This window comes from Muntiacus reevesi, chromosome 17 (assembly GCF_963930625.1).
Source record: "Muntiacus reevesi chromosome 17, mMunRee1.1, whole genome shotgun sequence".
Taxonomy (NCBI): Eukaryota; Metazoa; Chordata; class Mammalia; order Artiodactyla; family Cervidae; genus Muntiacus; species Muntiacus reevesi.
In genome coordinates this window covers 7,427,429-7,438,434 of record NC_089265.1, presented here as the reverse complement: position 1 = coordinate 7,438,434, position 11,006 = coordinate 7,427,429, and the positions used below count along the sequence as shown (strand labels likewise).

At 45.1% G+C, this 11,006-nt stretch overlaps 1 protein-coding gene across 1 annotated transcript; it reads left to right on the top strand.

Annotated features, from left to right (window-relative positions):
* The first annotated feature begins 388 nt into the window (after positions 1-388).
* Positions 389-9,632, top strand: LOC136148711 (L-threonine 3-dehydrogenase, mitochondrial). The gene is made up of 8 exons (XM_065908407.1): positions 389-572; positions 2,140-2,182; positions 2,824-2,894; positions 5,093-5,242; positions 5,337-5,509; positions 6,398-6,488; positions 8,268-8,537; positions 9,123-9,632. The coding sequence occupies exons 1-8, from the start codon at positions 389-391 to the stop codon at positions 9,260-9,262; spliced, it is 1,122 nt and encodes a 373-aa protein (XP_065764479.1). The 3' UTR covers positions 9,263-9,632.
* The last annotated feature ends 1,374 nt before the right edge of the window (positions 9,633-11,006 follow it).

Genomic DNA, 11,006 nt, shown 5'->3' with positions numbered 1-11,006 from the left:
CTCTGTGTGACCCTATGCACTGTAGCCCACCAGGCTCCTCTGTCCTCTGTCCATTCTCTAGGCAAGAATACTGGAGTGGGTTGCCATGCCCTTCTCCAGGGGAATCCTCCTGATACAGGGATCGAACCTGCATCTCTTCAGTCTCCTGCATTGGGAAGTGGGTTCTTTACTACTAGCGCCACCTGGGAAGCCCTTCGTTCTTTTTTATGGCTGAGTGATATTCCCTTGTATATATATGAAGCACACCTTCTTTAACTATTCATCTGTTGATGGACACTTAGATTGCTTCCGTGTCTTGGTTACTATAAATGGTGCTGCATGAACATTGGGATGCGTGTGTCTTTTCTGAACTCCGCTCCTTTTGTGTTACAGGTGTGTCTCAGAGACCATGCCAGTTGTTCGGATGTTGCGGCGGGTTGCCTGCTGGATGCTGCAGAGCCCGGCCTGTGGCTGCCGGGCTCCTGTCCTACCCAGTCGGTTTCTGGGCACCTCCCCTCGGCAAATTCCAATGGATGCCAACTTCCACTCCACTTCGTTCTTGGAAGCAGACCAGCAGCGTGTCTTAATTACAGGTTGGGTTTTTCTTTCTTTCTCTTGCCTTTGTGACTTTATTATTTTCTTTGTGTGGCTGTATGTTCACTTTTGGAATGTCTGACATACCACCAGGTAACATGTATTCTTCAGAAACTCCCTTCCCACTCTTGGCTTCCTCCTGAATTGTGCAAATCCCTGGTGTTTATTTTGTCGCTGTTGACGGGGCTTGGTTTCCCTGCCCAAATCTCTTGTCATCTGAAGAAAGGACCTGGGAACCTGGGGATGAAAAAGCTACCCTGGGACTTGGTTCCCCTTTCCTGCCCGAGATCCAAGGTGTGTGGACAAAACGTGGACTCTGGAGTCTGGCGCATCTTTCCTTGGCCAGACTCCTCCGGCCAGGAGTTACTGCACATTTGTGTCTTGGAGGTGGAGAAGATAGCCAGGGCCTGCCTGGGGCTCAGGGGACTTCTCACCATGACCTCATGGAGCCTGCATCTCATTGTCCACAGACTGGCTCACCAACCCTCTCACCTCCTGTCCACCCAACTCCCGGTTCTGCATCTGCTCACTGCAAATTTGACCGTCTGCGCACAAGTCCTTCCAGCTGGCTCAAGCCCACCGCTGATTTGATGAGCACATTTTATTGTCTTCTGTTTGCCAGAGTTTCATGCCTTGACTTCCCGTCCTTATCCATCTTCCCTTCCTCAGTGTGTGCACCTTTCTCTCGCTGCCACCTCCTCCTCTGCTGTAAATGGGTTTCGAGTGAGGTCTGCTCCCTTAGCGCCTCCCTCCCTGACTCTCCCAGCACCTTCTGTGTCTCTGAGTCCCTCCTCCCGCCACCAACAAAGCACCCTCCAGGTGTTACCATCAGCGCGCTGGTTTCAGCCACATGTTTACACGTGATTACAGGAGATCCCACAGTCTGCATCTTCCTGCCTGATTACTTTCTCCCAAAATGGAATTTAGGGTTGTATTCCCCTAAATGTGTTCCTAGACCCCCAGCTCTCCCATGTCCACCAATGGCATTTGTAAGCATCCAGATTAAGATGCTGTAATCATTTGTTTAATGTTCTTAGCAGCTCCTAACCCACCCAGTTATCTACTGTTTTTTTCGGGTGACTTCTTGGTTTTTGCCTTCTTTCTCCATTCCTATTCCACTGCAGGTCTAATGGAGGAGGGTGCTCTGGATAATCCCACCAGAGGTTGATATCCAACTATTATATCTGCAAATAAACTTATTTACAAAAAAAAAAAAAAACAGATTCATAGACTTAGATAACAAACTTATGATTATCAGGGTAGGGTGGGAAGGATGAGGGGAAGGGACAGTTCGGGATCACTGTGAACACACTGCTGTATTTAAAATGGATAACCAACCACGACCAGCCATCGCTCCGCTTGAGAATGTTCTGTCTCTGAAACTCATCTTATCTGTACTCATCTATGACCTAGCTCGGAGAAGGTGATCCAACTCCATCAGGCCATCCTGGGGCTTTACCTAATTAGCTAAGATTACTAGTAGAGTTTTATTCTGTTATTACATCCTGGGAATAATTGAACTGGTTTGATTTAAATTGAAGTTTCACTTTCTTCTTCTTTATCCAGGGGGTCTTGGCCAGCTTGGAGTGGGGCTTGCTAACCTTCTGAGGTAAGAGCTCTCGAAGTTGAAATTAAAATCTGAGTTTGAGGGTATGTGAAGCTTATCTTTGCTCCTGTTTAACCACTGAATCTCTCCTCTCCCTTCTTGCTCCTGACTCTTATGACGTTGCATCTAAATGGCCGCTGGGAATGTGGTTCATTGTGCCTCTCAGCATGGCAGACTCTGTCTCAGGTCCTGACTCGTGTCCCCATGCTGGTCCTTTGCTCTCTGCCTTCTCTCGGTTAGGCAAAGTAAGACCTGCCTCCAAATGAGTCGGTCAGTTTTTTGGTGTTTGGGGCCTGAGAGAAGAACCTGTAGACACTGAAAAGGAGCAAGGTGGGATTTAGAGAAAGTGGGATAAAAGGAAAAGAGAGAAGGACAGGGGGGAAGAGGGAAGGACTCCAGGGCACTGGGAAGACATTGGTGACAGGTTCCCGGACGACGATGGGGTAAGGTACAAACAGGAGATGCAGCCCCGAGTGTGGCTGGAACTGCAGGGGTGGTTGTTGAGGATGGAGAGGAAGAAAGGCTCCTGTGTAAAGGTGGGATGGAGTCGGGCAGTACATGGCAGTTCCTCTGGGCAGGATGGCGTTCACGGGACCCGGTATGTCCTCAAGTGTACCATCTCATATGTTTGACTTTCCCTTTAGGAAACGATTCGGGAAGGACAATGTGATTCTGTCTGACATTCGGAAGCCCCCAGAACACGTCTTCCTTAGTGGTAAGAGGCTCTCAGAGCAGTTGGAGAGGCAGCTCGTAGGATTCATGTCATCGCTCATAACCAGGCTTGTGAATTAAAGGAGGAGGAGTATTTGAGGCACACTTGGTGCTACTTAAAAATGTTTCCTGCTTTTGGATTTCCCTGGTCATTAGGTGGTTAAGTCTCCATGTTTCCAATGCAGGGGGCATGGGTTCAATCCCTGATCAGGAAACTTAAGATCCCACATGCTGTGGGAGTGTAGCCAGAAAAGAAAAAAAAAGTTTCGTGTTTTTGTCTTCATTAGTTCTGTAAAACGTCACTGGTTTAGTCATTGCTTGTTCAGGTGATCCAAGGACGGAAGTTCATTAGACCTTGGTGTAAATTGTGTGGTAGTATCTTTGGATATAATCTGCAGCCATAGCTGTGGAATAAAAATTTGGATTCCTACTTTTCAGAGTTTTTAGTGAACTTAACTCAGAGAGAAAGCACACGGAAATCAAGTTCTGAAATGAAGAAAAGGAACTTTAAGTTTTGGAGAAATTAATCCTCCTATTTCAGCATGGACTTGCTCTTAAACACCTGTGCATACACATGGATCTCAGACTCCTATAGTCGAGCTGTTTACCACCTCAAAGATGTTTTTATGTATTTTTTATCTTTTTGAAATTCCCATGAGCATATTTTATTGGATAAATGTGTGCATTGCATTCTTATTGTTGCTGTAACCTACATAAAATAGTGACTTAAGAAATTAAAGTTCTAGAGGTCAGGTCAGAAATTAAAACTCATTTCGTTGGGTTGAATACAAGATGTCTGGGAGAGCTGGATCCATCAAGACACTCCCAGGAAGATGGCTCTGGCTTCCTAGATCACTTCCTCATCAAAAATATCTTTATAACATCTCCTAGCCCTTCCTGGTTCCAGGTCAGTCTTTTGCGGTTCACCTTAGGGAAGAGCATTAATGTACTGAAAGTGGGGGAAATTGGCACTGCAGAAATCTGGCTCTACCTCTAACCTAACCAGGTGTGTTAAACCCACAATTTGTGGGTCATTTCTATCATGGTGGGTTTTTGGCTTTTGTAAACCCATTTTATCTATTCCTTTAAAATATGCAGCTTATCTAAGCAGAATGAAATCACCAGGTGCCTGCAGGTTTGGCGTGAATGGCATCGACTCAAGCCAGCTACCTGGTTTTGATCCCAGTTCTTAATCTTAATTCTGTTTGATTCTGGCAAGTTACTTAACCTGTCTTGGCTTCAGTTTCCTCCTCAACAAAATACTCACCTCACAGTTTGTTTGAGAGTTAAATATACAATAAGTCCCCTACATATGAACTTTCAGTTTGCAAACGTTCAAAGATGTGAAGGTGCATGCCAGCCTCTGTGCGCCAGCTGCTGTGCTGTACAATTGTACTTTTTAAGTTGCTAGACTGTCAGATTAAAAATGTTTTATTTTTTGTTTGTTATGTATGTATGATTTGCATTAAAAGTTCTATAAACCTGTTACAGTATAGTACTATATAGCTGATTGTGTTAGTTGGGCACCTAGGCTAACTTTGTTGGACTTATCCCCGGGTTTGGAAGTTCCTCTGGAGAAGGAATGGCAATCCACGCCAGTATTCTTGCCTGGAGAATTCCATGGACAGAGAAGCCTGGTGGGCTACAGTCCGTGGGGTCGCAAAGAGTTGGATACAACTGAGCAACTAACACACACATGCACAAATGGGGCTTATGAACGTGCTCTCAGGATGAACTCATTCCTGTGTAGGGGATTTGCTGCACAGAAAGCCCTTAGAATAGCGCTCAGCAGGTACAAGTCCTGTATAAGACTTAGGTGTTGTTAAGCATGGAGTGTGTGTGTTAGTAGCTCAGTCGTGTCTGGCTCTGTGACCCCATGGACTATAGCCTGCCAGGCTCCTCCGTCCATGGGATTCTCCAGGCAAGAATACTGGAGTGGGTAGCCATTCCCTTCTCCAGGGACTCTTCCCCACCCAGTGATCCAACCCAGGTCCCCTGCATTACAGGCAGATTCTTTACCATCTGAGCCACCAGGGAAACACCTGGGGGTCGGGCTTTGTATTCTGCATAAGAAAAATGCTGAGTTCTGTCTGAATAGTTGTTACCAAGTTAGTAGCAATGGAATTCAAAATCAATGGGAAAATCCGTTGACGTTTTCAAGCCCTGAACTCCCTCACTTGCCCGTTTCACTGCTCCTTGCAGGCCCGTTTATTTATTCTGACATCCTGGATTACAAGAATCTTCGGGAGATTGTGGTGAACAACCGCATCACCTGGTTGTTTCATTACAGCGCCCTGCTCAGCGCAGTGGGAGAAGCAAACGTGTCCCTGGCCAGAGCCGTGAACATCACTGGTGAGTCTCTGGTCGTGCCCCGAATGGCCTGTTCACAGGATTCCCCAGTTCCTTGCGAAGAGGTCTCCCAGGTTACGATGGCTGCTTGTTTTAGGACTGCACAATGTCCTGGACGTTGCCGCAGAGCACGGTCTGCGATTGTTTGTGCCAAGCACCATCGGGGCGTTCGGACCTACTTCTCCACGGAACCCAACCCCTGACCTCTGCATCCAGAGACCCAGGACCATCTATGGGGTGTCCAAGGTCCACGCTGAGCTCATGGGCGAGGTAAGCATCGCCCGGCAAGGTGACTCAGTGTTTCCTTTTCTGTTTTTGTCTCAAACACCTACTAATTCATCCTTGGAGAGGACTTCCTCCTCCAATCCCTGCCCCCAGAAATGCTTGGGGACTGATTGTGTTTGCCAAGTGGCCAGTACCCATAGCTCCAGCGGAATCCTCAGCCCTGTGCTAACATTCAACACTTCAAACATGCCTCTTGAGTGGCACCCCTCCTTCATTTGCTGCCCATCTTATTTGTACTGCACTGTTCTTTCAGGCTCCTGATATTACTGTTGTCAGAGCTAACTTTAAAATAACTTCAAGTGTCCTTTTGGTTTTCTTTTTTAATGCACTTTGTCTTTATAACTGTATAGCACATCTTTTTTTGGTCATGCCTTGTAGCTTATGTGGGATTTTAGTTGTCCAACCAGGGGTTGAACCTGGGCTCTCAGCATTGAAAGTGCAGAGTCTTCACCACTTGACTAAAATGTCCATAAAGGGCATTTTAATCAGTGTCTGGCCCTTCAGCTGATGTGTCACAGAGACCCTCTTTCCCTCTGCTCCCAACACTGCCTCCTAGGACAGGCTCAAGGAGATTCGTTCAGGACAGTGAGCAGGGTCTTCCTTCCAAAGAAAGGCAGAAGCTCCCCAGTCAGCTGATCTGTTATTTACTGTGTTGTCTAACGATGTCATCACCAGAATGGTGATTCTTTGAAGATTACAAACTTCAGGGTTATTCGTTAAAGAAAAATGGCAATTCTAGGGTCTTCGTTTCCTCGAGGAGGATTTTAAGATGACTGTATGGGGGGATGTTTGAGGAAAAGGCTGTTAATTCTTTGCATTGCTCTACCTGATTTAAAAGATTCTTTTTAAAGTTAAGTTTTCTCTTTCTCGTAGTATTATTATTACCGGTATGGATTAGATTTCCGATGCCTGCGATATCCTGGAATCATTTCTGCTGACTCCCAGCCTGGAGGAGGAACAACTGGTAGGGTTGTTTTTTATTTCTTTTTTATGTAAGATTAGCTTTCTATTTGCCTGGTGGAGTGGGGATGGATCTGCTGTCATTTCAGCCATATGCTGACTGGAGTCTTTGCATCCTTCCTGAAAAGTGCATCTGAGAAGCTCATTGAACCCTATTGACTTAAACTTGTTCAGGGCAGCTCAACCAATGCTGTAAATCCAATGGAATTTACCACCCACAGTGCCAGAATCAAACTGACTAATTTCACTAAGCATATTACCTTCCAAGTTCATCCATGTTGTTGTAAATTGCAAACTTTTATTCTTTTTTATGAGTGAGTAGTATTCCGTTGTGTCCATTAGCCAAATCTTTATCCATTCATCTGCTGATGGACATTTACATTGCTTCCATGTCTTAGTTACAGTAAATAAAGCTGCAGTGAATGTTGGACTGAGTGTATTTTTTCAAATTAGTGTTTCTTTTTCTCTGAATATGTACCCAGGAGTGGAATTGCAGGGTCATATGGTAGTTCTTTAGTTTTTTGAGGAACCTCCATACAGTTTTCCACATTGTTATCATTTTGGACTTGAGTATGCATTATGTTCAGTAACCCCCGCATCAGAGATCCTTCCCATATGAGGGGTTCTGAGATATAACATAAAAGATACTTGACAACATCTGAGGGATTTTTACTATAGCTTTGTAGTATTGTCTGAAGTCTGAGAGGCTTATACTCCAGCTTTGTTCTTTTTCCTCAGATTGCTTTGGCAATTCTGGGTCTCTTGTGGTTCCATATAAATTTTAGAATTGTTTGTTCTAGTTCTGTGAAAAATGTCATAGGTAATTTAACAGGGATCACATTAAGTCTGTAGAGTGCTTTGGGTAGTATGGCCATTTTAACAATACTGTTGTAATTCTTTCAATCAAAAGCATGGGCTATCTTTCCATTTCTTTGAATATCTTCAATTGAAATGTGAGGGATTTTATTATTAAAAAAATTTTTAACTTCTTATTTTGTATTGGGATATAACTGATTAAAACTGTTGTGTTAGTTTCAGGTGAGCTGCAAAGGGACTCATCCATAAAAATTTGAGGGATTTTTTTTTAAGGGATTTTAAAAGAGCCTTTGGGTTTGATTACTTTTTAAAAATTTGCCTAATGCAGTGCTTCTCCAGGAAGGCACTGGGAATCCCTGGGGATCCTTGAATCAAACCCTCTCAAGGGATCCAGGAGGTCAAAATAATTTTCATATTAATACTAAGATATTATTTGTCCTTTTCACCGTCCTTTTCACTGTGGAGTTTCTCACAGGCTGCCTGATGTATGTAGCATAGCAGACTGAACACAGAAGCAGAGATTCTTACTGTTTCCCATTAAGCCAGGGAATAAAGAGATTTTCAAAATGAAAAACACACCATTCTTCTCACTAAATTTTCTCTTACTTGGAATCTATGTTCTTTTTTCAGATATAATATCATACATATGAATGTGTGGGCTTATTATCATTTTTTAGTGTAGAAATGTTTTTTAAAAGTTCCCAGTTAGCTTCTGATGCAGTAGATGTTGCTATGTGTGTATATGTGCTCAGTCACACATCGTGTCTGACTCTTTGCAACCCCATGAACTGTAGCCCTCCAGGCTCCTATAACTCACCTTAATAAAACGTTTTTGGGGCTCCTCAGTGATTTTTTAAGCCCACAAAGAGTTTCTGAGACTAAGACATCTGAGAACCACTGCATTAATCCAAGAGGCTCACTCATAATTTTTGTTGTAAGATGACCCTCAGACAAGCTTCTCTTTCAGACTATGCAGTCCAGATTTTCCATGAAGCGGTCAAGAATGGCAGATTTGAGTGCAACCTGAAACCCGACACCAGGCTCCCAATGATGTACATTGACGACTGCCTCCGGGCCACGCTGGAGGTCATGGAGGCCCCAGCAGAGTCCCTGTCCATGAGAACCTACAACATCAACGCCATGAGCTTCACCCCCGCGGAGCTGGCCCAGGAGGTGCTCAAGCATGTGCCGGAATTCCAGGTCACCTACAGTGTGGACCCTGTCCGACAGGCCATAGGTTGGTACACTGCTGCGTCCCCCCAGAGCCAAAGCTGAGCTTCAGTCCGCCCCACGAGTCCATGAGGACATAAACCATGGAGGAGAAGGAGAGCCCAATGCCTTCCCCAGGGGCCTGACACCTTCTGCAGAAGGAGCTGCACCAGAGCTGGCAGATGGCACAGTTTTGGGAAATGATGTCCAAAGTGGGTGGACTAGAGCTTTCCAAATAAACAACTTGTCGGCATTTCGCCATTTGCCAGTTTAAACATCAAACAGACAGACATAGTGTGAGAGCAGCCCTGGGTTCTCAAAGGCTGTGACTGTGCCCCTGACTGAGCTCCATCTGAGCATGGCAGTCCCACCTTACAAGTCTGCAGGGGACTCTCCTAGTAGGTGACCACTCACAGTGCCTGGCAGTAGATACCGGCTTCTAGTCTAAGAAGGTGACTGTGTGTGCCCATAATAGCTGCTCTGCTCTGCTCAAGGGAGATTTCAAAGAGAACGTTTCTTTCGTGGAATGTTGACCTTTATTTAAAGTGTTCTAGACCTTTTTGCAAACCTAGAGCCTGAATAACTTAAGCTCCTTTTCCATGTCTTATCCTAGCGGATAGTTGGCCAATGAACTTTGATGATAGCAACGCTCGGAAGGACTGGGGATGGAAGCACGATATTGATCTCCCAGAGTTGGTGACGACAATGTTGAACTTCCACGGTTCTGAGAACAGAGTTGCCCAGGCTAACTGAAGGGGCCGGAGGAAGAGCTCGTGAGTCCTGGGTGGCTGTCCAGGGAAAGCCATAACAACCCTGAGGTTCCGGACCCCAAGGAATCTAGATGATGTGGAGCTGAAGGACTAATTGGATTGAATTTTCGCAGCTCATATTGAACTGCCACATGGAGAACTGACTTGGCTTTACGTGTCTTCTCAGTGCTGTAGGTTTGGTGGTAGCCCTTCTGAATCTTTGATGTTTGCCTAAACTTGTCCAAATCACAGAATGAAGACTTAAGTCACAATCGTTTCCATTTCCTTAATTAAGATGAAGTGACTACTTCCAGGAAGATATGTGACATTTGTATTAAATTAAACTTAACTTAAATATCACTATTAAGACTCCATCATTCCCTTGACTAAGACCAAAGATTTCTTTTTAAAGACCATCAAAGATAATCTCCCAATTTAAAGAATTGTTTACTATCCCATCAGAGCCTAAAAAATGTCTGTGTATTAATCCCATGTACATAATGTTCAAGAGATTTTAACCTGTCAAAAATGATCACTTCCAATTTATTTTTCTCTAAGAAGATACACTACTGATAGGAAACTAAGAATATCAGAGATGATCTAACTGGTCAAGGGAAGCATCTCTTACTTTGATTGCCTTCCTGCTGGTGAGCTGGGGGTGGTGACTGGGACTTTGATCCCTTACCTGCCATGTCAGACTTTCCTGGAGCTTGTCTAAATGTACAGGTTTGGGGGCTCCATGCCTTCAGGTGGACTCAATTGATGGAGGTGGGAATCTCAAGGACCTTGGGTCAGTCTCTTCCAGCACTGGGCCCCCAACTTTGGACCAATTCCAAGCACGATTTCCTAAAGAGAACTTCCTTGCGACGGCCTTCTGTGCCCTCTTAGATGAGCTTTCAGAAGAGCTCCACTAATCCTCTGAAGGGCTTCTCAGGGGCTCAGCGGGAACCAGTCTGCCTGCAATGCAGGAGACGTGGGTTCAATCCCTGGGTCAATCCCTGGAAAATCCCCTGGAGAAGGAAATGGCAACCCACTCCAGTATTCTTCCTGGGAAATTCTGTCCTGGGAAATCCCATGGGCAGAGGAGCCTGGCAGGCTACAGTACATCAGGTTGTAAGAGTTGGACGTGACTTAGTGACTAAGCAACAAACACTTAAATGCAAATGGAAGATGGAAAAGGAAGGAGGCCTGTGTTCCATCATCACTCTACAGGGGCATTCACTTGCTGTTCAAAGATACTCACTTGCCCATTATGGGGAGGAGGGTCTATGCTCTGCCCCCTCCCCTGTTCCCTAGAGCACTGAAGCCTGCCAACAGTTCTAGGTCTGCCAGGATTCATAATCCAAGGACCTAAAGGAGACCAACTGCCTAGCAAATAGGCAGTGACACTTTAAATGTTTCCCTTCTTTCCTTGATGACACTTTTGTACTTGAACATGAGCCTGTCTGGCACACTGGAAATCCACAAGTCTTCCAAGTAAGTACAAAATGTGAAAATCTGATTTTAGAGGGGCGTTTGATTTTAGAGGGGTGTTTGATTTGGTGTTTGATTTGCTTTGCACCTGGAGGAGAAACGCATTCTGGCCGTCGCTTTGCCTGAGGCTGTGGATCTTGACCAAGTTCCTTCCTGTCTTAAGTCTCCACTTCCTCACCTGTGAGAAATGGCGTGAGCCTGGCTGCAGCTTCCTGACTTCCAAGGCTGTGGTTTCAATCAGGGGACTAGAAACAAGACCATAGTTAAACATTTCC